General features: G+C 35.0%; 1 protein-coding gene across 1 annotated transcript in view; it reads right to left on the bottom strand.

The window, feature by feature from the left end:
- LOC150106928 (NPC intracellular cholesterol transporter 1-like) overlaps positions 1-26,985 on the bottom strand; it is a 920,722-nt gene that overhangs the window by 58,819 nt on the left and 834,918 nt on the right. Inside the window, exon 24 of the mRNA XM_090393507.1 lies at positions 20,922-21,035. Coding sequence (XP_090249633.1) covers positions 20,922-21,035 — 114 coding nt within the window. The remainder of the gene's footprint in view (positions 1-20,921; positions 21,036-26,985) is intronic.

The raw sequence follows: 26,985 nt of genomic DNA, 5'->3' as shown, positions 1-26,985 counted from the left end.
GCACGTGTGAGCAAACAAAGTTTGTGCCTGAAAATATCTTCAAGACTCGTGTAAGGTAGTACAACACCGGGCAACTCATAGTATCTCCACTTCTGGGCCTGGCTCCCACTGAAGAGACCTCAATAAAGGTCGAAACTAGTCTGGGTAGTGACCCCTCCCTTAATGCATAACATTATACATATTCACAAGGAGATGTGTTTTGCATTATGGGAGATACTAAGGATAGGAGTGATGTTAGCTTGGTTCACCTTGGCTACGATTTGCCCTGTGTTGTACTACCTTACTCCAGTCCTGAATATATTTTTAGGCGCAAACTTTGTTCGCTCACACTTGGATAAAGGATTAAACTAAATTTATTATATTCTAACCAAGTGAAAAATAAACTTTCAACATGTTACTATAACTAGATAGAAAGATAATTTTTTTTTATTACTACTTTGCTTTTTCAGAGTCACAAGTTATTATAAATGGTGTACTGCAAATTGATGTTTTACTCCTTTTCCAGATGAAATATAATTCTCACATATAAACAGAGGTTATAATTTACTTTCATTTTTAAATGTTAGCATAACCTATAGCATAATAATTATTATCATTATAACAACACGGTATTCCATGGAGTCTGGAGACTCATCATGTGAGACCCACATTAACATTCATATAAACAAAACTTATCATACTTATCCTTAAACCCATTCACTGTCAGGGCACTCAACTAATTCTGGCAATTCATTCCATTCGTTTATTACTCTCCACACAAAAAATTTAGTCTGCATACCCTTACTAACCACTCTTGCACAACTACTTTCATGGATGACTCTTAGTTCTCTATTTGACATATAACGAAAAATTTCCTTTCCATCAATTTTTATAAAACCCATTAATATCTTATAAATTTCTATCACGTCCCCTCTTTTTCGACTATCAACTAAGCTTTGTAACAACACCTCATAAGGAGCATTCCGCAGACCTGATTCCCAAGAAACCCAGATAACTATATATGTGCATGGTAGTCAAGATGCAGTTGATTTATATCCTTAAAAAGAGGGATAATAACTTCCATGTTACACTTTAATGAAGTAATTAGAGCACTAAGAGAAATAAACGATAGGTTTAATTGTTTCAGCATTTCGTCTCAGTAATAGAGACATCGTCAAGAATGCATGTTAAAATTGTAATAACAGACACAAAATAACACATTGTAATAACACACAAGAAACAATAAGTGGAAGAAATGAGATTAGAATATATATTAAGAATAAAATCCTATGAGGGAGCCCTCGATGGGTGATGTTGGCTAACCTCAGATGTTCAGTGGGAGGCCTAAGAATTAAAGTTTCCCAAATTTTGGGAAGTTTAATACAACCATATTTATTAAGATCAGACTGTTTTTTAAAGTCTGCTACTACTGATTCTAAAAAAAAAGAGTTCCAAGTTCATATTTGCGGCAATGGAGCATTGGTTTTCTTCCATCAGATTCTGTGCAAGATATCGAAGGCATGGGCTGCTAAGATCTGACTGACCATAGTTGTGGAAGCAGATGTATTTTTTGTGTGTTCTACTTGACAGATGTTAGCAGATATCCCAATCTGACCATAATATGATAAGTTGCAAGAACAAGGAACATTGAGAGTTTATTTTTTACTTGGTTAGACTATAATAAGTTTAGTTTAATCCTTTATCCAAGTGTGAGCAAACAAAGTTTGCACCTGAAAGTATCTTCAGGACTGGGGTAAGGTAGTGCAACACCAGCAACTCATTGCAAAGGTGAAGAAAGCTTCCATCACTCCTATCTCAGTATCTCCCATAATGCAAAGCACATCTCCTTGCGGATATGCGTAATGCTATGCATTAAGGCAAGGGCCACTACCCATACCGGTTTCAACCTTTATTGAGGTCTCATCAGTGGGAGCCAGGCCCAGTAGTGGAGATACAAGGCAGACACAATGAGAGGAACATCGTAAGTACCCTGAGTAGAGAGGGGAGGAAGTGGATCCTTAGGAGAGAGAGATCCTTAGGAGACAGAAAAGAAGACCGCTTCAAATAATTTTTGAAAGCAGTGCAGAGATTTCTTTAAAGTTCTGGCTATTTTTTTGTTGAAGTGTCTCAGATATAAGGAATAGTAATGGCATTACTATAGCCTTCCTGTTGAGAGGAAGGTGAGGTGGTGGAAGGGACATAATTTGTAGATCTTTTTTTGCATTGTAACAACTGACAGGAAGGTGGCAAAGAAAGGCAAGTTGGAGGCTTTCTCAACAAGGGTTTTGATGACCCCATATTATTGAGAAGGAGGGATGGAGAAAAAGTTTATGTATTCATGGGAGTGGGTTTTCTCTTAACTGAGAAAGAAAGGGTACCATTGGGCAGATGTGTGATTAGAGTATCTAAAAAAAGTAAGCTTTTTTTTTCCCTTCTTTTTCAATAGTGAACTGGATTCTGGGATGCAGATTGTTGAAGTGGAGAAGAAAAGATTAATGTATCTGAGCAATATTGCCAAATATAGAACACCTCATGAATTTTTCTAAAAGGTTTTGAAAGACTCTTTTTAGAATTAGTAGCAGACTCAAAAGACTACCCTAATCTTAATAAATATGGTTGTATTAAACTTTAATTCTTAGGCCTTCCACCAAACTTCTAAGGCAGGCCAACAGCACCCGTAGAGGGTACCTCTCATAGGACTTTAGTCTTCATTTATTGTAATCTCATTTTTTCCACTTACTTTGTGTGTGATTACAATTTTAACATTGTATTCCTGAATATGTCTCTGTGACAGATGAATAGTGAAACATTAAACCGGTTTAATGATATCTCTTTGTGCTATAATTATTCCATTGAAGTGTAACATGAATGTAAATCAGCACCAGCCTAAATACTCATTTGATAATAACTTGTTTATCTTTACTTGTTAGCATGTTCTTCAACATCCAAGTAATCCTTTGAGCTATTTTGCCAAATTTTTGCAATATGCTCTCTGAACTTCAACTGTGTCCACTATTATCTCCAAGTCTCTAGCCTCATCAATATCCTGCAATCTAATACCATCAACGTGATACACAGAATGCAACTTTCTTAACTCAAAGTGCATAGCCTTACATTTTGCAACACTAAATTGACAACTGTTATCTATTGCCAAGATTACCAATTTAATCAAGTCATCCTTCAGGATATCTACATCACCTTTATCAACTACTGCCCTCCCCAGTTTCGCATCATCAGCAAACAACTGAATATCCCCCTCTTAAATCTTTTCCTATATCATTGATATACAAATTAAAGATTAGTAGCCCTAGTTAGAACCGTGAGATACTACATTAGTCACCCTCATTCTCCTAGATTCCCCTCTACATACACTACTCTCCAGTGTCTATCCATGCTCCATGCTTCATATCCATTCCCATCTACTCCAACTTTTCCATACAAAGTTACATACAGGTTACTAAGACAGGACCTACCTTTACAAAGCAGTGCTACTCACTATCGAATATTGTATCCATATCCACCCACTGTTGTACTTTAACTTCAACCAACTTCTAATAACATGAACAACCACTCCTGACATATTAATTGGTCTGTAATTTGCTACTTCTGTCATGGAGCCACCTTCATATAATGGAACTATCTTGCCTCTTTCCACTCCCTTATAGCCTTGCCAGATCTGAGACTTAGACTGTAAAACTTCATCAGATGCAATGCAAATTCTCTTGCACATTAATGTAATAAAAGACCTGCATGCCATCAAAATTCCACTGCTATATTGATATATTTTCAAATATCTACCTCAATTTTGACATACATCTCTGTCACATTCAACTGTATAATCTCCATCTAGATGATGCATCTGTGCAAAATCAGTCAGCAACTCAATTTCTTTTATGTCTATCACCTTCTTACTGTCAGCATTGATTAAGGTAATCCTACCACAGTCATTTTTCATCTTACTGGCTCCCTAATGAAAAACACTCTTTTGGATTTATATTGCCCTGCTTAGCTAATTTTCTCTCATAATCTGATTGGCCTTTCTTACCATACTAGTCCCTTCTTGGCTCCAAATGCTATTGCACATGAGTATGCTGATCACTTGTTTCTTTATATTCCCTCTTCAGTGTTCTTTTTTTTTTTTTTTTTTTTTTTTTTTTTTTTTGCAATAATAATAATCCTCACATGGTTTAGCCTCCTGACATTGGGTTTGCAGTCTGATACTGCTTCTGTAAAAAAATCTTGGACTACTTCCCATTTACTACTGACATTCTTTGCCTTTAAGCTTTTCAAGCCATGGCACTGCTCCAAGATGCCTCCGAGTGTCATAATTACCAGCTTTATACAGAATTCCATGTTTAGCAACCCAGAACAAGATTGCATAGTCACTCTCCTATTGGAGGCAGAGTGTTGATGACTTTGGTTATGGATATTTTTTGATGAAATTACCAGATCCAACACTTTAAAACCACTGATCCTTTGTTATATAGGGGATTTTTTTCAGGTAATTATTCCTCAGCAAATGTATAAATTCCACTTCCATCTTGCCATGCATCCTTTCTTTCTTTCTTCCAATCTATGTCCTCATAGATAAAGTCTCCTATAATAATTTTTCAGCCTGTTCTCATTGTGCTAATCTGCTGATACATGACATCTGCATCTTCTATTAACTACCTTGGTGTATAGCAGCAACCAACAATATATTTTGTTCAATTAGCCTCTATCTTTCACTAGACGGTCTCAAATGAACCATCTCCCCCATTATAATTAATTTCTAATTTTGTTGGTGGTAGTTCTTCAGATATCATTAGCAATACACAGTCTTCTGTCATATTTCTTTTCTTTTAGTGTTGCACAGTGATCAGCATTCATTTTAGAAATTATGGACTTTACAACTATCTTATAAATAACTATTTTAATTTCCCAACATTTCGATCTATGAAGATCGAAAATTTCCAGAAATTGAAATTAAGATCATCATCTGGAGCATACACAAATATGCAGGACAAGCTGAGTTACATTACATACAGTAAGCTAGAGAAACAATGATTTGATCAGAGGTTATTCTACTGGCATGAACTCTAGTGAAAAAATAAAAAAATAAATAAAAAATTACAAATTAATTGTTTAGAAACTACATCAAGCTAAATTCTATTTATGATAACATGAATAAACATTCTTTCTTATAGTTTTCAGTAACAATGATGTCCAATTTTTTTAGCATTACAATTGTTTTTTTTTTTTTGATTTAGGATCCTGGATTATCTACAGTCCTGTTTATAGTTACTCTTGGAGAAAGATTCTGCAGGTAGAATATGTGCCTTCTATATGTTTGGGATCTTTAGACCATCATTATTGTTCAGATTGGGGTAGTTGATAACAATTTCACAGGCTTCCTTAAATTTGCATTCATACCATGTTTTGGTGTGATGTAAACAACTAGTGCTTTTCCAGTCAATTCTATGCAAAGTTTTCACAGGGCATGATCAGAAAGGCCAGTTTCACCATAGTCATTGTGTTTAATGTGCCATTTATGTTCTTTTTGTCTGAGAGGAATTGTGCATCCTGTTTCCCCTATATATGGTATGATAAAGGTGCAATAAATACGATATATAGTCAAGGGTAGACCAGCAGAGGGAGTGGGTCATTGGATGAGTTGAGTAAGCTTTTTAATTTTGCAGGAGGTTTAAAGGTGGCTTTGAGGTTGTATTTTTATAGTATTCTGCTTATTTTATCTGATGTCCCTTTAATGTAAGGAATAGTTATAGTTTTATTATAGTCTGGTTTATCTTTGTTTTTTATTGAGGTCTTGTAGAGAATTTTGTTAATAGTGTTTGGCTGTAACCATTTTTTAGAAAAGTATTGCTGATGACTTTAAATTCGTTTTTCAGTGCACGTTCACTGGAGCAGATCTTCAAAGCCCTGTTTTTTAAAGACACCTAGTTTTTGTGTTGGGTGGTGGTAGTAGTTTATGTGTATATATTAGCCAGAATGTGTCGGTTTCCGGTAAACAGTAAAGGAAAGATTGCCAGAAGGAAGACTTGTGACAAGTGTATCTAGAAATGGAAGTGTGTATTGTTTTTCAATCTTAATTGTGAACTGTATGCATTTGTGCTGTTTGTTTAGAGCTAAGGAAGGTGTCTAGTGTCTGGCGGCCATAGGACCAGATCGCGAAAACATCGTCAACGTATCCAAGCCAAATTTTGGATTTTAAAGCAGAGAAATATAAAGCATATTGCTCAAAATGTTCCATATAAAAGTTAGCAATTGGGGGAGGGGGAAGAGAGATAATTGGTGAGCCTGTGGCTGTTCCTTCTTTTTGTAGGTAGAAAATGTTTTGCCATACAAAATAATCAGAATGCAATACATGCACACAAAGAGCGCTGCGACATCCGGAGGGAATTTGTTCTGTAAAAGAAGGATTGTGTCACTGAATTGGGGCATTCATAAAGAGGGCAGAGACGTCAAAACTGACTAATAAATCATCTTTTTCTAATGTAATGACTTTGATTATGTTTATGAAGTGTTGTGTGTGTTTCTGATATAGAAGGGGAATGACCTACCAACTCCTTGAGTATTGCCGCTAATTTCTTGGCTAAGTGATAATTCGGGCTATCTATCCCTTTGACTATTGGCCGGAATGGTATGTTTGGTTTGTGTATTTTCGGTAGTCCGTAAATTCTTGGGGAACGAGCATAATGCAAAAATAGTTTTTTGACCGTATCTTCGGGCCGTGTAGTAATTGATTTAAGTATTTTCACTGTTTTCTTTTTTATTCTATTGGTTGGGTTGTAGTTAACGAGTTGGTAAGTATAATTGTCCGAGACTAGCAGATTCATTTTTTCTAAACAAGTGGTTCGGTTTAGAATAACAGTGGCACTTTCTTTATCAGCTCTAGTTATTATGATGTTTGGATTTGATTTTAATGATTTCACAGCTGTTAATTCGTGTTTCGTTAAGTTACTTGTTATTGTTTTGTTATGATTAAAAATGTTGGCAGTTTCTAAACATATTTTGTCTGCTATGCTATTTGGGATGAATCTTAAGCCTCTTTCAATATTACAAATAAATTCCAGTTTGTTTATCGATCTGGGTGCTACGGCAAAATTTAGTATGCCAGTAGAATAACCTGTGATCAAATCATTGTTTCTCTAGCTTACTGTATGTAATGTAACTCAGCTTGTCCTGAATATTTGTATATGCTCCAGCTGATCTTAATATGAAGATCTGAACATCGGGAAATTAAAAGAGTTATTTATAACATGGTTGTAAAGTCCATAATTTCTAAAATGCATGCTGATCACTGTGGAACACTAAAAGAAAGGATTATGATAATTCATGGATATTTGACCCACAAGCGATGCAGTCAATATGGTAAGCTGAAGATTCATGTTTCTAGTTTGATCAATTGACTGGCTTTTTTAAAACAGTGTAGGGACAGCAATATCATTCTGAATTGCATCGAGCTAAAGAGAAAATTCACTTCAACAAAGGCACAATGAATATACCACTGAATGGAGAAAGCACTACTCAGAGAACAGATCCTGGCTACTGGAAAGAACTTAGCCGTTACTCAAAACCAGCTACAAAATGAAAAATTGGAACTTTCAAGCTACTTAAACGCAGACATCTGGAACATCCTCGAAAAGATGACAGACAACACGGCGAACCATATCTTTCAAATGAAGAAAGAAAACCTCATTTCCAAACTTAATAGAATAAACGATCGACAAAACCAATGGACATATTCAAATTTCTCCACAGTGAATGATAACAACAAACCAGAAGCAAGAAACAACAGGAGCCACCAATTGCCTGCAGGTAACAGTAACGTAGTCAACCTATCCAATCATTCTTTAAACAAAGATGAACTCTCGGTACTTAACAAAGGTCTAAATTTTGCCATAGCACCCAGATCGATAAACAAACTGGAATCTATTTTAACCTCCCAAACGGCCAGGACATCTATAGACGTCCAACTAAATCTGGATATGATTCAGCCCACCTGTTTAAAGAACCAGGATAAGAAGTGTAATTTGACCATCCTGTCAATTAGAAGGTGTGATAAATCCTCACGCTGAAGAGAACGGTTAATCGGATTATCTCACATTCGTAGCTACCTCTCAGTTGCCTATAACAAGAAAAGCACATCCTTGTTCTATGCTGGTCAACTGGATTTTAGTTATATAGGATAGACTAAAAATAGAAAAATTATTTATATTTTTGTTTTCTCTTTTTATTGTACAATACAATTTTAATTTCTGGACAAAATAAAGGTCTTGCATAATTTCTTCACTTAAAAATATTGCCTTACCTTGGAGAACCAATTTCATTTTTAATTTTTTTGTGCTAATTTTTTTCTAATCGCTTTCTAGACAAAACATTATTCTTTGTTCTCGAAAGAAATTAATTCACGATAATTATTTGAAATATTCTTTTAAAAAAAAGAAAACCGGCTGCCGACTTTCCAGATTATATTATTTTTAATTTTGTACAAAACCATCGAAATCGAATAATACTTCACAGATTTCCTTTAGAACATGCTGGAGCAACTTTGCTTTATAGAGAATAACATGAAACTCTTTAATCATATCACTAAATTTTTTCTTTATATTATATAGTAATCTACTGTTCTTTGTACTTTCACTTTCTTGGTTTCCCTGTATAATTGGTCATTACCAAATGAAATTAACAGTTATAGATATTTACTGCATAATTCAGATATTTTTTTTCTCCAATTTTTAAAGTAAGCGATACATTTGCTTATTTTTATCATTCAAAATATGTATATCAAATGCATCAAATGTGAAATTTCATTTCCTTTCACAATACAAATGAACTTTATTTCGACTTTGATAGCACCCCCCCCCCCCCTCCCGTTGCAACATTACCAGGCACCCAAAAGCTGTTATGAAACATAGGTAGTTTTTATTTCATTTGCGATTTCATAATAATTGTTCCACATAATGTTTAATTTTTTCGACACAGAAACTAAGTTTTGATTATTATAAATTTGCAAATTATAAATGCAATATCAGAATATGCTTCGAATGTCTGCTAATCAATCAGAAAGATGGAAAAACGGAACAAGGAATTTCTGCCTGTAAAATATTCAGTTATTGCACGAGGTACTTTAGTGTGCTGCCTTCTGGGCATGTTCTTTTGATCTAGTTCCCAGTGGTGGTGGTGGTGGGGGGGGGGGGGGGGTAATCTCTGTTAGTCTACAACTTGTTATGGGCAGAAAAGAATATTAGAATGTATACCCAATATACAATTCGTTTGTGAGATGGCAAGCAAGAGCAGCAACAGCAATAGTAGTAATTTTTTACAAGATAATTATCAAATAATTTAGAATTTTTCGATAATAAAAGTAAAACTGATCACTATAAATAAAGAAATCATTTTTGGCATAAATACTTCAAACTGTAAAAGAAATGTCAGTTTTACTGTGTTAGGATATCTGAACAACAGAAAACGAAACAAGACATTCTTGCTTGAGGCAATTTAGTGCGACTTCTAAGAAACTTTCTGTCTTGTGTTTCTCAAAAGAGTAATCTAAGACTTTTAGCTTTTCCTCTAGGTAAGAGGATTATTGTCCAGCATTTCTAAGACGTATTTCAGAAATAGCAATCAGCAGAAATAGAAGTAGTAATATTTAGATTTTTTAGATTTTTTTTTAAAAAAAAAGAAACAGAAATAACACAATTGAAATTTCTTTGTGTGGGTTTTACATATCGAAAATACAGCATAGAATTTCTAAATCTTAGAATAATTTCAGCAGACCGCTGATTTCAGATTCAAAGAAAGAGTACAGAATTAGAAGCTTCGATATACAACAATATTATTGCTTTATTTCTTTTGTCAAAACGGTGAACTGAAATAAGAGATTTTGAATACCGTCTGAAAGCTTTCAAAGCTATAGAAATTTAAAGTAGTTATGCAACTCAGTTCCAGGAGAGGAGAAGGGGGGGGAGGGGTTGCAGTAAAAAATCCTAAAAATGAGCATAAATTTTTAATCATTCCATACAGGATATCCTTCCTAAAAAAAAAAAAAAAAACCTCTGTTGCAATTTTCAGCAAAAGAAGAAGGCGAAGAGTCTCTGATAAAATACCATTAGATATACATTTTTGATACTAAAAAAGATACAATATCGGAGTAATGCAGTTTATAATCATTTGTTGTTCATAAAAAATCGTTCCTGAAATTGAAATATGACAATCCATATAAAGGTATTTTGCAAAGAAAGAAAGCAAAATGTCATATTTATTTCACTAAATGTTATTTAAAAATATAAATATTTGACAAAATATTTTAATCGTTAACAAACATTTGCAAATTCGCAAAAAAGAATCTATACTGTCAGTAAAGTGGAGGAAATTAACTATTACTAAAGTATATACATTGCAAAGCTGATCTATGGTCATTTCAGGATTGATTATTTATTTTGGCAGTGTGAAACTTCTATTTTTGGAAAGAGACACAAGAAATAAATTGTTCAGCAAAAAAAAAAAAAAAAAAAAAAAAAAAAAAAAAAAAAAAAAAAAAATCCTAGTACAGTGAAGAAAATTCGAAATAACAGAGTACATGTAAAGACAAGTAACACAAAAGTCGCTCGACCACAGTTAATCCTCGCCGTTAAGGATTAACAGTGGAGGAGGGTAAATACTTGTAAAGATAGAATGCCAATGAAGTTTTGATCCATGAAAAAGTATGGGGTAGTCTTGTTATTTCATCCACCTTGGCCGGTTGGAGGGTTAATATTGAAAGAGGCTTAAGATTCATCCCAAATAACATAAAAGAAAAAATACGGTTAGAAACCGCCAACATTTTAAATCATAAGAAAACAATAACAAGCAACTTAACGAAACATGAATTAACAGCTGTGAAATCATTAAAATCAAATCCAAACATCGTAATAACTAGAGCCGATAAAGGAAGTGCCACCGTTATTATAAACTTATTTAGACAAAATGAAGTGTCTGCTAGTCTCTGACAATAATACTTACCAATTTGTTAACTACAACCCAACCAATAGAATAAAAAAGAAAACAGAGAAACTACTAAAATCAATTACCACATGGTCTGAAGATACGGTCAAAAAACTATTTCCACACTACGCTCTTTTCCCAAGAATTTACAGGCTACCAAAAATACGCAAAGAAAACACCCCACTCCATCTGATAGGCAAAGGGATAGATAGCCCGAATTATCACTTAGTCAAGAAATTAGCGGCAACACTTCATAAACATTATCAAAGTGATTACATTAGAAAAAGATGATTTATTAGTCAGTTTTGACATCTCTGCCCTCTTTACGAATGTCCCAATCAATGACACAATCCTTCTTTTACAGGAGGAATTCTCTCCAGATATCACGGCGCTCTTTGTGCATGTATTACGTTTTGGTTATTTTGTATGGCAAAACATTTTCTACCTACAAAAAGAAGGAACAGCCATAGGCTCGCCATTATTACCTTATTGCTAACTTTTATATGGAACATTTTGAGCAACGTGCGTTAGATTCCTCTCCTTTAAAACCCAAAATTTGATTTGGATACACTGACGATGTTTTTGCAATCTGGTCCCATGGCCGCCAGACACTAGACACTGTCCTTAGCCACCTAAACAAACAGCACAAACGCATACAGTTCACAATTGAGATTGAAAAACAAAACACACTTCCGTTTCTAGATACACTTGTCACACGTCTTCCTTCTGGCAATCTTTCCTTCACTGTTTACTGGAAACCGACACATACTGGCCAATATACAAATAAACACCTACCACCATCCAACACAAAAACTAGGTGTCATTAATACTCTAAAAAACAGGACTTTGAAGATCTTCCCAGTGAATATGCACTGAAAAACGAATTTAAAGTTATCAACAATATTTTCAAAAAAATGGTTACAGCCAAAACACTATTAACAAAATTCTCTACAAGATCTCAATAAAACTATAACTGTTCCTTACATTAAAGGGACATCAGATAAAATAAACAGATTACAAAAATACAACCTCAAAGCCACCTTTAAACCTGCTGCAAAATTAAAAAGATTACTCAACTCATCCAAAGACCCACTCCCTCTGCTAGCCCAGCCTGGAATATACCGTATTTATTGCACCTGTAACATACCATATATAGGGGAAACAGGATGCACAATTCCTCTCAGGCCTTTCTGATCATGCCCTGAACACATTACATAGAATTGACTGGAAAAACACTAGTTGTTTACATTACACCAAAACATGGTATGAATACAAATTTAAGGAAGCCTGCAAGATTATTATCAACCACCCCAATCTGAACAGTAATGATGGTCTAAAAATCCCAAATATATGGAAGGCACATAGAACCTTCCTCTCTAAGAGTAACTATAAACAGGGCAGTAGATAATCCAGGATCCTAAATCAAAAATAACAATTGTAATACTATAAAATAGGACATCATTGTTACTGAAAGAAAACTATTTATAAGAAAGAATGTTTGTTCGTGTTATCATAAATAGAATATAGCTTGATGTAGTTTCAAAATAATTATTTTGTAATTTTTTCTAAATAATTTTTTTATTTATTTTTATTTTATTTTTTTTCCACTAGAGTTCATGCCAGTAGAATAACTTGTGATCAAATCATTGTTTCTCTAGCTTACTATATGCAATGTAACTCAGCTTGTCCTGCATATTTGTATATGCTCCAGATGATGATCTTAACATGGAGATTGAAATGTCGGGAAATTAAGAGAGTTATTTATAAGAGAGTTGTAAAGTCCGTAATTTCTAAAATGAATTCTGTCCTATTTCTTATATCATCATTGCATATTAAGGATTTAGGCCTAGCATGGCCTGTTCCAGCCTTAGAAGCCATCGTTGAATCGTTTAAGAGGACGCCCTGGTTTTCTTTTTCCTAATGGCTTGTACTTTAAGGCTTGTTTTGGTAATCTTTCTGTTTTCATTCTTTGAACGTGATCCATCCATTTATGTTTATATTTTTTAATTTTTTCTATTGCTGGTTTTTGGTTTAATTCTTTCATAATTTCTTCGTTTCTTTTGTGATCAAATAGGGTATACTTTGCAGATTTTCTCATCTCCCTTGGACCTACAATTACCCCTGTAATTGTGTCAGATATGCTTGACTGAATCCCCCCAACCCCCTTCAATAGCTCTAGTTTCCCTTGTTTTGCACTACCACACTCTTACTAAACAACACTTTATCCAAACATCAAATTCCAAAGCCACTCAAATGTGATCCATCCAGCATATACAAGTCCTTTTGTCCATTGAATTCATTCCATGCATCTATAAACTGCACATCATTCCTTCTACACAATCTTCGTGCTGACTCATTAGCAATCATCATGGCCCTTCTCAAACTCTTTTCTATCCTACCAAGGCAGCAGACTCACAATCTTTATTTCCTTACTCTTCATTTTAACTTCTTTCAACAACTCTTTCATATTCTCTCTCAATGCATATTTCTTCCTTTTCAAATCATTTGTTTCTGCCAAAACAATCATCTCATTCACTCACTTGTTTTCACACCTGGGAAACATGCTTTCATCACTTTCTCATTAAGTATACATCTTACCGAATCTCTGTACAATAATTTCTGCTTATTTCCAGTTTCTTGCACTTTCATACTTTCTCTGTTCACTTTTTCTTTCATTCTCCTGCCTTCTGTACCACACAACAATTGGTTTCTCCAGTCACTCTCTAACTTCCATTCTGTTTATACTGGAAATGTGGTGAATGAAGTGGAGGTGAATAGTCTATTACAAAACCTTAATGTGAATACATCTGTGGGATTGGATGGTATACCACCTTGGGTCTTACGTGAAGTGGCTAAAGAATTGTCAGTGCCCTTGACCATTTTGTTTGAGTCTTGGGTCTGGGTTAGTCCTGAAGAGGTAGAAAGAGGGGAAAATAGTTCCACTGCATAAAGGAGGTTCCGAGACTGCTGTTGCAAATTACCGACCAATCAGCATATCAGGAGTCATTGTCAAGGTCTTGGAGAAAGCAGTCAAGAAAAAAATACAGGAATGAATAGATGAAAATGGGATATTATATGAAGAACAGCATGGTTTTGTGAAGGGTAGATCATGCCTCAGTAACTTATGTTTTATAACAGAGTGACGGCTGAACTGGATAAGGGTAATGGGTTTACAGTGATACTGCTGGACCTTGCTAAGGCCTTTGACAGGATACCACATAGAATTCTAATCAGTAAACTGCAGCCTATGGGGATAGATATAGGATTGGTGAGATGGATAGGAGGGTGGTTGATGGAGAGATATCAGAGAGTAGTTTATTCAGGAGTAGTCCAAAAGACGACCTATGACTAGTGGTGCACCACAGGGTTCTGTTCTTGGACCACTACTATTTAATTTGTTCATTAACAATATAGGAAAGGATCTGAGAGGAACTGTTCATTTGTTTACTGATTATGCAAAGTTGGGTACAGCAATAGTGAATGCACACGATGTCAAAATTTTGCAGGATGATTTGGATAGATTGGAGGACTGGGCTAAGGAGAATGGATGTCAATTTAATGTGGCAAAATGTAAGGTTATGCATTTTGGGATGAAAAGATTAGCAGCAGTATACCACATTGGCAGAACTGTAATCCAGGAGATTGATGAGGCCAGGGATTTGGCAGTGTTGATGGATAGGGAGTTGAAGTTTAGAGGGCACATTGCAAAAGTGGCTAAATCAGTTTATCAAATTACTTGGTTACTGAAGAATACTCTAATGAGCAGAGACAAGCAAGTTATTGTTCCTCTGTATCGAGCCTTGATAAGACCCCATCTTGACTACTGTGCCCAGATTTGGGCACCAAGGTTTCTTCTTGATGAGGTGGAGAAGATCCAGAGGCAAGTGACCAAGATGACAGCAGGTCTATGGAATGAATCTTATGAGAACAGGTTGAAGATTTATGGGTTGCAGAAATTGATTGATAGGCAGAAAAGGGGTGATATGATTGAGACATTCAAATTACTGAAAGGTTTCTATAAGATTAATTCAGAGGATATTTTTGAGAACAGGACTGGTGGTTGGAGGACTAGGGGCCATCCATGGAAACTGGGCAAGGGTGTTAGAACTAGGATTTTTACTTGGAGAGTGGTGAATGAGTGGAATAAGCTGCCAGAGTCTGTTGTGGGTGCCATGAATGAGTTCAAGGCAAAGTATGATAGATGCTGTGTGAATGTTGAATAGTTATTCTCGACATGATATTTGGGCCTCCTTCGATGAGTCTAAAGACTCCTTGGAGTTGTCCGTAATAATAATAATAAATAATAATTAATATTTTGTAGGCTATGTCTTGTCTTCCATGCATGCCTTCTATTTTATTAGTAAATCTGTCCCTAGAATCTTGGTCTTGTACTATGATTTCATGTGGTTATGATTTTTATTGCATTTTCTATATCTGTGTTCATGATTTTTAATGTTTTAATTTTTAATATTTTATTTTGCTTACAAGTACTTCAAAAACTGCTTTATGAGTTATCTTTATTAAAGTTTTCCTTCTTCTATATCTTCACTGATTTGGGCTTCTTTTAGGTAACCTGTTAACGTGATTGATACAGCACTCTAATGTTTCTTCTTGTAAGATGCACACTTTGTATACTTGTTCTATTTCTTTTTTTCTTTTCCTTATTTACTTCTTTCTCCATTTTGCTAGTATTTTCTATTTTAGAGAATCCTAAATAATGATCTGAAATACTTTCACTTCTGCTGTAAACAATGTACATCTCTCACATGTGGAGCTAATTTCTGATTAGTAATGATATAATCAATTATAGATCATGTTTCTCTGCGATTCCAAGTATATTTATTTATTTATATATATATATATATATATATATATTTTTTTTTTTTTTGAAAAAAGATATTGGTTATTTTAAAATTATTGGAAGTACAGAAGTCTTTCTCACCAATTGTTTATGTAAATTTCTTCATATTTTCCTAAGACATTTGGAATTGGATTATTTCCTACTCTAGCATTAATATCTCCTGCTATTAACATGTAGCCATTTTTATTACATTTATTTAACTGTTTTCGTGATTCTTCATAAAATTGTTTGGAAACCTCTTTCCTATCTTCTTCAGGAGCATATACTCATATGATATTTAAATAACTTCTATTTGTTTTTAATTTAACTGTTATATAATTCGATCATTTACAAAATTGTACTTATTCTATTTTTCCATTTATTATCAATTAAAATGGCCACACCACCAGAAGCTCGGATATGTTGGTCCATTCCACTATACAGCATAGTAAAATCATCTATATCTTTTGTTCCCTTCAATTTTTTTTTTGTTTCTGTTATAATGCTATATTAATATTTTTAATTGTTTTATCAATTCTAATTCCTTTGTCGTTATGCTTCGCACATTCCATGTGGATACTTTGTCCGAGATTGCTAATCATTTACCTTTGTTCTTTCTTGGTTGTTTCCCATTTGTTTTGGTACGATGAATTTTCAGGAGCTATTTTCTTTACTTGGTAAGGTAACCAGTCTTACACAAAACCCTCAACCTGGAGGAACAGGGAATCTTTCTCTCTCTCAGTCTGGCCCCTACCAGTAGCTTAGCTCTTGAGGTCACTGGTGTGTGTGCAAGCCACACACCAAAGTGAAGATATCATTAAGGATTCTGGATTGGCTATCTGATCAGTATCAGAGTTGTGTATGGGGGAGCTGTATCAAGGAGGCAGAAGGTTACAAGTATGGTCCCATCGAGCCCAGTACTTGAACCGATACTCTTTAACCTTTATATCAATATGCATCATCAATGGAATCCAGGGGGATATTCAATTGTTTGTGGATGATATGAAACTGGGAAGGGTTAATAATAGTGGAGACATGGTAGCCGTGCAAGATGATTTGAATAAACTGTACAAATGGGCAAATGAATGGGGTGCCGGTTTAATTCAGCTAAATGTAAAGGCTTGAAGTTTGGGATACGTCGATTGAAGGCAGCATACTCTGTTGCAGGAAGTGTACTAGAGAAGTGGGGAAGGCAAGGAATCTGCAGGTGATGATTGATAGAAACCTGAAATTCAGGGAACATTTTGCAATGGTGCTGAAAGTAACCCAGAGGATTGTTGCATTACTGAGAAGAATGCTGACCAACAGAGATAAGAGTTGTTATTCCACTGTATAAAGCCCTCATCAGATTAGTGCTTGAATAAAGCCCTAGACTGTTGTGCTCAAATTTGGGCCCCAGGATTTGAAGGGGATAAATTGTGGAGAGAGAGAGAGGAGAGAGAGTGAGAGGCAGATAACAGATGATATCAGGACAATATGCTAGTTATGATGAGAGGCTGAAGGAGTGTAGACTGTAGAGTTTGGTAGATAGGCAAAGGAGAGGTGATATGATTGGCACTTTTAAATTGTTGATGTTGAGAGGTAGTTACAGGGTTGACACTGGGGAGTTCTTTCATTTTGTGGAATGGGGTGGGGTAAAGCAAGGATAAGGGGGCTATCTCTTGAAGTTATGAAAAGAAGTTGTGAGCAAGAGGGTAAGGAGTGATTTCTTTGCATGGAGGATAGTTGAACCATGGAATGCATTGCCTGATAGAATGGTGAGAGCCAATGGGTTCAAGGAGTGGTATCATAGACTGTATTTTCTAGGATACTTTATTCAATTTTTGCAAATTTTATTCATTTTTATAATATAGTGCTAATGAAAGAATGTTGACTAACTGAATCACTATTGTAGCAGATGAAGTAAATTTCAGTATATGAAAGCTCCAATAAGATGAGTCAGTAGTGAGATGCAATATACATTCAATAGCAGCATACATATATAATGAAATACATTTGCAGGTAATCTACAAGACACAAAATAACTTCGTTTATTAGCTTCCATTAAATATATTTCACATTCAAATAGTCAATACAACAAATATGATTATGAAGACTGATAAATTAAGTGTGTCAAAGAACACACGTTCTAGTTTGAAGTATGTACATGACAGGCTTAATGGTAAAATTTCATTCATTCAATCATTCATAAATTTCTGGTTCTGCGTGGTATAAAACTGTATTTAGTTTCCCTGCCTCGCCAAGTGAATTCCACAATCTCCATCATGAAAGGAACCTAACACAAAAGTTAATCTATAGCACATTTAACATGCTACAAAAGTTGTTTTGAGTTGAAAATGCATGCATGTTGCAGATGTTAAATAATACATCACCCTATTCACTGAATATTATATAACATTTATGAGGTGGTCTGAAAAGTTTTCAGCCTCAACCATTGATGGCAATACTATCACCTTTTTTTTTTTTTTTTTTTTTTTTCCTAAATTGGTACATCTGTCATAAGCATCCATGTGAAATTTCAAGTCATTCTATCAAATAGTTTGCTTTATACAGCAGTCTGAAGCAAAAGTGTTTTGAAATGGATAAAATTGAGTATCATGCAGATATAAAATTCTTTGTAAAAGAAGGTTTAATGCCAAAAGAAATTCAATCAAAAGTCCATAAAAGTTTACGGGCACTCTTCTCCTTCGTTTTTGACAATTAAGAAATGGGCTGCCGAGTTTAAACATGGCAGTACCAGCCTTGAAGATGATCCAAGTGAAGAACGTCCAAAAAAGTAACACCAGAAATCATTGATCAAGTGCACAATATGGTATTTTTTGGTTGACTGACAAGTTAGAGTATGTGAAATTGATGAGACTATAAGCATTTCAAAAGAATGTGTAGGATGTATTTTGCATGAAAAAGCTTTGCACAAGATGGGTGCTGCACTTGCTCACAGCAGATCAAAAACGCACTCGCATGAAAATCTCTGAACAGTGCTTGGAGCATTTTAACAAGAATAAAACTGATTTCGTGTGTCAATTAATTACTATGGATGTGACTTGGATTCACCATTACACAACAAAATCCAAACAGCAGTCAAAACAGTAGACAAAAGCCAGTTGTTCAGCAGCAATTGGCTTCTGTCTTCAAGGAAGACAAAGTCAGTTCCATCAGCAGGAAAAGTTATTGGTGTTTTGGAATGCTAAAGGCATTTTCTTTATTAATTATCTTGAAAAGGGTAAAACAATAACTGGGGAATAGTATTCCGATCTTTTAACCAGACTAAACAAAAAAAAATTTGTGAGAAAAGACCCGGTTTGCAGAAAAAAATCATCTCTCATCAGGACAATGCACCTGCTCACAAAGGTGTTTTGGCAATGAGAAAATTAAGGGATCTGCACTAAGAGTTGTTGGAACATTCACCAATTCCCCAGATTTGGCTCCCTCTGACTTCTCTTCCCAAAACTAAAACTCGTCCTCACTGGTCAGCGTTTTTCTTCAAGCAATCAAGAGGTGATTGCAGCTATAGAGGGGTATTTAAGCAGATCTTATTGAGAACCACTACAAGGACAGGATAATGGTGTTGGAGCATTGCTGGAATAAATGTACTAGTCTTAAGGGAGATATGTTGAAAAATAAAAATAATTTAGAAATTATCAATTCATTTTTTCATTGTTAGGCCAAGAACTTTTCAGACCACCCTCATATATTAGAATTTCTGATTGTAATACTAACAGATGCATCTTAAATCTTAGGCTATTGAATTAAAAGACGAAGATTAGAGTTTTCTTGAAATCTTTTACATACAAAATGATTTTTCTTTTTTCTAAAGTTAATCCAACACATGAAAGGTTTAAAATGCAAACCTATCATAACATTATGTACTGGAAGTTAACTAAGAGTAGAAATTAAGTTTCCCCTGATCTAGAGAGCAAAAATACTTTTCAATCTGCTTCAAGACTCTTGATTGGTGCTCTGAAACCATGCAACAAAAATCATCTATAACCTCTTCTTCTTTGGTGCATCAATCCAAAAATTGGTAAATATAGCAGTACATCACAACATCCTGTCTTGTGACTTCCTTTTTATCTCTTCATAACTCTTAGTGCCAGTTAGCATCATGTTATTTATATATGAAATTCTTGGTCTGCCTCGTAGCCTCTTTCCTTCTACAGTCCCCTCCATTATTTCTGTAATCAGTCCCCCATGCCTCAAATGGTGTCCAATTAGGCTTTTTCTTCTCTTATTTATGTGTTTCATTAATGACCGCTCTTCATGAACTATATTCAGAACTTCTTTATTACTTTTCTTTTCAACTCATTTTCATCATCTTTCTCCAGCACCAAATTTCAAATGCCTCCAACTTTTCCATGTCTTGTTTTGTTAGAGTCCAGGCCTCACAACCATATAATGCAATGCTCCATAAATATGTCTTCGCTAGCCTTTTTTTGAGCTGGATGCTAAGTCCTTTACTGGTAAAAATGTTTCTTCTGTTATAGAATGCTTTTTTTGGCTAGGATTATTCATGCTTTAATATCCGATTGGTTTCTTCCATCTTCTGTGATAAGACTTCCAAGATGTTTAAAAGAGGATACCTGTTGTAGTAGGTTATTATTTATTTCCAGGTTTATTTTCATTGGATTTGCTTTACTTGTAATTAATAATTTTGTTTTCTTATAATTAATTTTTAGGCTGTACTGTATGAAGATTTCTTCCATCTTTGTTAGGGTGGCTTTCAGTTTGTTTTCGTTATCAGCTAAAACTGCTATATCATCTGCAAACCGTAGCCAGTTAATATCAATTCCATTTATCTTAGTTCTGGTTTCTATTAGTTCTTTCAGTTTATTTATTGCATCTTCAATGTACAGATTAAACAATATGGGGGAAAGAGAGCACCCCCGTCTTACACCTCTACGTATTTTTGCTATTGAGGTTTTTGTTGTATTGCTGGCTGCTTCAATTAGGGCTTCTTGATGCTTGTAAAGATTAAATATGAACCTTCTATCTCTCCAATCTATCTTTATTGTTTTTAGGAGGTGAAACATTTGATTCCAGTCAATACTATAGAAGACTTTCTCCAAGTCAAGAAAGACTATCAGATACCTAATGAAGACAAACGAGATTTACTTACAGAGCTACCCATCCGCTGCAAAGCATCCTGGGATCTCCTTAGTCGTGTTGGCTCTCGACTGATGGCAAAGCACTGAGTGAGATGTGAACAGAATTCTACAGATATTCCGGCACCCTACAGAAACAAAATTTAAAAAAAATTAAACAAAATTAAGTTAATATAAATAATAAACAATATATTCAGTGGTTGTTAAATTTTAATGCTTTAATTTTTATTAATTTTCCAAGCAAATTTCTTTTCTTCAGATTTGAAGTGTCTTGATAGGTGAGATCATATGTTTCATTCTAAACTCAGTTTGCTCATTGGCTCATAATGGCAGACATGTATGGTATGAAAAAAAACAGCAGAAGTGTCAGGTGGGTGGCAAACTTATACAAAGTAAATTACACCTGCCAAGAAATTATATTCTTGTTTGATCCAAGTGTAAGCAAAGAAAGTTTGCATGTGAAGAATGGCAAAAATGAGAAGAGTAGATGTCAGTTAAGAAAAATAACAAATGAAAGAACAAGAAAGAATAATAAGGAGAAAGATTTATGATCATTCTCTGATAATAGTTTTTCAAAAAGGTGCAAAGCATGTTTCCAAGGTGTGAAAATTAGTGACATCAGTCAGGCTGCAGAGCATAAAATGAAAGAGCTGATTGTTTTGGCAAGTCCTAATCACTTGAAAGGTGAAAAAAAAAAGCATGCTATAAGACACCATATATGAAAAATTTTCATAATAAAAAAACTGAGAAAAGAATGAGAGTTTACTGCCATGGTATAAAAGACAAGTTAAGGAGGAGAGGACAATGATTGAAAATACTCAAAGAGCAATTTGTGCAGACGGAATGATGAGCAATTTGTAGACATATATGAAAATGATGGGTGGAAGGATTTATCAGGCTTACAGACTACATTAAATGGGTTTGGAGTTAGATCTGAAGAAAGTATTGTTCACAGAGAGTGGAAGAGAGTGCCAAGTCAGGGAAACTGACTTGGCACTCTCTTGGTGTGAATAATGTTTATAAGACAAGATATTTAGTTGAATGTTGCCACAGACCAGGGAATATAGATGGTGACAAGCAGGATATGTTTAGGCAAATTAGTTTGAAACATGCAAAAGTGAGTAATCATTATGGGGGGGGGGGGACTTCAACCAAAGCGATATAAACTGGGCAGAGGAGATACCATGCAGTAATAAAGGAACTGAATACTTAGTATTATAATAACAGATTTAACTCATAAAAATTATTTATTTGTAGAATTTTCGCTTGAGTATCACAGGCATCATTAGTACAAGTACAAAGGCAAATTAAACAATAACTGCTATATTCACAAAGCACCACCTAAGTAGCTAAGTTTAAATTTCCTAAATTTATAAAAAAAAATAAAATTAAAAAATTTTATATATATTTGTGTGAGTGTACAATTACAAGTTAGGAAAGATTTGCTGATTTATAGAGTACTATCTCCCACAAGGGGGGAAAGACGTAGACCATCGGATCTGTTTAGGTTAGGGGAGTGAAGTAACATTTCACGTTTCTTTGTAAAGCCATTCCATTAGGAACCGACATTTGTGAATGTCTTATTCCACTGAACTCTATGTCTAGTGTTGATGGCATGCTCTGTAGGTCCAGACCGTTCAGGTTCTGAATATACGACTTTTGTTCTTCTAACCGAATCAGAGAAGATCTTTCTGTTTGTCTGAAATATGATTTGTGAATGTCTTGTTCCACTGAACTCTATGTCTCGTGTTGATGGCATGCTCTGCAGGTCCAGACCATTCAGGTTCAAGGTACTGAATATACGACTTGTGTTCTTCTAACCGAATCAGAGCAGATCTTCCTGTTTGTCTGAAATATGATAACCCACAAGAGCAGGGAATCTGGTAGCCACCTGGATAGCTGAAATGTGGGAGCTTGTCCTTTGGAGACGTGCAGAATGTAGAGATTTTTCTGATCTTGAATGAACTTCATCCAAGGATCTAGTTCACCCTAGAAGTAGAAGTAAATAAGTAGTTAGCCTTTCTAGACCTCTTAATTCTTCACAAACCAGATGGTAACCTGTAATTCACAGTCTATAGGAAGGAGACTCTCATACAGGTCAGTACATCCAAGCTGAATTCTTATAACCATTGAATATGAAAGAGGAATTAATAAATTGTGATTCTTTTTGTAATAGTCTTCTGAAGAACAAAAGGAATGGGTTCTATGAACCAGTGTTTTTATAGTACCTGCCTTTTGACTGGGATGGTGATGTGATTCAGCATGGATGTACTGACCTGTATGAGAGTCTCCTTCCTATAGACTGTGAATTACAGGTTACCATCTGGTTTACGAAGAATTAAGAGGTCTAGAAAGCTAACTACTTATTTACTTCTAAGGTGAACTAGATCCCTGGATGAAGTTCATTTATTTTTGAGAGAAACTGTTGTAATTCTTCCGAAGTGCCCTTCCATATGGAAGGAAGGGCACTTCAGAAGGTTAGGTTTGGGTGAAATGTTGTCAAAGATACGTTGTTCGAAGTGCTCGATAAAGTAGTTGGCAATAGCAGGAGATATTGGATTATCCATTGCTGTTCCTTTGATTTGTTGGTATAACTGGTTTTTAAAGGAAAAATTACCGGACTTTATTACAAATTCAAATAATTTGACTAGGAAATTCATGGTGCAGTAATTCAATGCTGTCCGCCAACAGAACATTCATAAATAGCAAAACAACATCTAGACTATCTCTGAATCGTCAATATGCAGATAGGAAATTTTATAACTGAAATCCAAAGAATTTTTTTATATATGTAGCAGTTCTTCTAGTTTAAGAAGCGAGTAAATATGACAGAAATTCTGATATTTTGTAAGTGGCACAACCTATACAATCTACAACTATTCTTAAAAGGAATTCCTGGCTTATGTACTTTTGGAAGACCATATAATATTGCTAGATTTGGGGTGGCTCACCAGTGATCAAACTTGTGTTTTAATCTATCACAAGAAGCATTAAAAACCTTTTGGTAGGACATCGATGATATGTGTAACACGGTGTTAAAATTTTCAGCCTCTAATACTCATTCTATAGCATTCTTGATATCTATTATTTCTTTATTCAAGAGGGCAAGAGATTCCTTTGCTTCTTATAGCTGATAATTTAACAGTGACCTACTAGCCTTTAAATAAATCCAATGGAATCTTTGTGACCTAAGAACTTCTTTTAGTTTACAGCAGGTAGGAATAACCTGATCCATCTTACAGCGTTTTAGGAATATTATTCTGTAAATGCAATTTGCCTTCTTAACTAATACTTTATCATATCTTTACGCAAGTTTGATTTACTGGTGAGCCACCCCAAATCTAGCAACACTGTCAGTGATACTGATAGAACAGTTATCAATGTTTTCGGCTGCCCACTAACAGACAGTGAATGTTTTGTTCTGTCAAAATGTCATAATTTTGCTGTTGCTCGATATAAGGTACCCATAATAGATTTTTTTTTCTATAGCATAGACAGAGGTATTCGATCCTTACCCCAAAAAACAGCTAACAGGACAAGATTTGAGTGTGCAAAAATTCTATATAATGCCAAGCCTCCTTGGCAGAGTCTATTGTATACTGAACAAAAAGCCCTGAAATTGCTGAAGAATAACAAGAACCTAATTATTACAAAAGCTGACAAAGGGAAAGCTATAGTCAATCAAGACAGAAGAGAATACAAGAGAAAAATGTCACTGTTACTCCGCAACTGTTTGACTTACAGGCCCTTCACTTCAGATCCTACCGGTAGTCAAATAAAGACTTGATGCTCTTATAGATAATATATCAATATGGGATGAAGATAAAAAGAAAACACCAAAAACCTCATTCAGGTACCCACCTAGATTATATGGTCTTCTAAAAGTACATAAGCCAGGAAATCACTAAAACCAGTTGTAGACTGTATAGGTTATCTCACTTACAAAATATCAAAATTTCTGTCAAATTTACTCACTTCTTCAACTAGAAGAACTGCTACGTATACAAAAAATTCTTTGGATTTCGGAAATAAAATTTACGATCTGCATCTTAATGATTCAGAGATTATGATTAGTGCAGATGTTGTTTCGCTATTTACGAATGTTCCGTAGGTGGACAGCACTGAATTACTGCACCAAGAATTTCCTCCAGACATAGTCAAATTATTTGAATTTGTAATAAAGACCGGTAATTTTTCCTTCAAAAACCAATTATACCAACAAATCGAAGGAACAGCAATGGGTAATCCAATATCTCCTGCTATTGCCAACTACTTCATGGAGCACTTCGAACAACATATCTTTGACAACATTTCACCCAGACCTTGGTTAAGATATGTGGACTACATTTTTGCCATATAGAAGGGCACTTCAGAAGAATTACAACAGTTTCTCTCAAAAATAAATGAACTTCATCCAAGGATCCAGTTCACCCTATAAGTAAATAAGTAGTTAGCCTTTCTAGACCTCTTAATTCTTCGCAAACCAGATGGTAACCTGTAATTCACAGTCTATAGGAAGGAGACTCGCATACAGGCCAGTACATCCATGCTGAATCACATCGCCATACCAGTCAAAAGGCAGGTACTATAAAAACACTGGTTCATAGAGCCCATTCCTTTTGTTCTTCAGAAGAACTATTACAAAAAGAATTGCAATTTATTAATTCCTCCTTCATATCCAATGGTTATAAGAATTCTTTCATAAAAGGAGCTTTAAGTAGTCGTGCTTCAGCATCCTCTTTAAATACAGAAGAAACTATGCATATACATATCCCCTATGTGCATAGCTAAAGTGTTAAACTACTAAATATTTGTGTGGCCTTTCGACCCATCAGAAAAATCTCTACATTCCGCACATCTCCAAAGGACAAGCTCTCACATCTCAGCTATCCAGGTGTCTACCAGATTCCCTGCTCTTGTGGGTTATCATATTTCGGACAAACAGGAAGATCTGCTCTGATCCAGTTAAAAGAACACAAGTCGTATATTCAGTACCTTGAACCTGAACATTCTGGACTTGCAGAGCATGCCATCAACACTAGACAAAAGTCGGTTCCTAATGGAATGGCTTTATAAAGAAACCTGAAATGTTACTTCACTCCCTTGACCTAAACAGATCCGATGGTCTACATCTTTCCCCCTTGTGAGAGATAGTACTCTATAAATCTGCAATCTTTCCTAACTTGAATTGTATACACACACAAATATATAATTTTTTTTATTTTTTTTATTTTAATAAATTTAACCTCAGCTACTTAGGTGGTGCTTTGTGAATATAGCAGTTATTGTTAAATTTGTCTTTGTACTTGTACTGATGATGCCTGTAATACTCAGGCGAAAATTCCACGATTAAAGAATTTTTCCATGAGTTAATTTCGTTATTTTATAATAGTGAGTAATATATGCACTCACAGTATTTGCTTAATGAAACTTAAAAGGAACCGAATTTTTGGATTTCTTGAGGGAGAACAGTCTTAGGCAGCACGTGCTATAGGGAAGAAGGATCAAGAGTTTTGGAAGTTTTGGATTTGGTCATAGCATCAGATTATCTGACTGTCACTGAGATGTCACTCTTGCTCCCATTGGTGAATGTGAACATGTAGTACTGACTTTGAAGATGAATAGGCATATAAAGGTATCAAAACAGAAAGAATTTATGTGGAATTTTGAGGTAGGCAACTATCATAGACTTAGAAACCAGCTTGCAGCAGTACAATGAATGAAAGAATCTGAAGAGATCATTAGCGAATTACTTACAGGAAGATACTTAAGAAAAAATTGTTGACAGCAATGACAGACTGTACACCTCTACTGAAGAAGATAAAGCAATTTAAAGTCAAACGAATGACATGAGAATAAAAGGGAAATTGCAGAAGGAAAATATTATGAAAGACAGAGCGGAAGACAACAGTTGCATGAGGAATATATGGCTCAGGCTAGAGAAGTGACTAGTATTTTAAGGAGAGAAAAAATTAGAATATGAAAGGAGACAGACATTGCAAAAGAAGCCTAAGGAGGTTTTGCACTCTGTGTGTTGAGGCTTAAGTGCTGTACAGAATTCATGTTGGAGGTTTAATG

This window comes from Typopeltis vanoorti, chromosome 5, assembly GCF_054136105.1.
Source record: "Typopeltis vanoorti isolate ZY-2024b chromosome 5, IOZ_Tvanoo_1.0, whole genome shotgun sequence".
Classification (NCBI taxonomy): domain Eukaryota; kingdom Metazoa; phylum Arthropoda; class Arachnida; order Uropygi; family Thelyphonidae; genus Typopeltis; species Typopeltis vanoorti.
The sequence above is the reverse complement of the archived record's forward strand: the minus strand, read 5'-3'. Positions and strand labels throughout refer to the sequence as shown.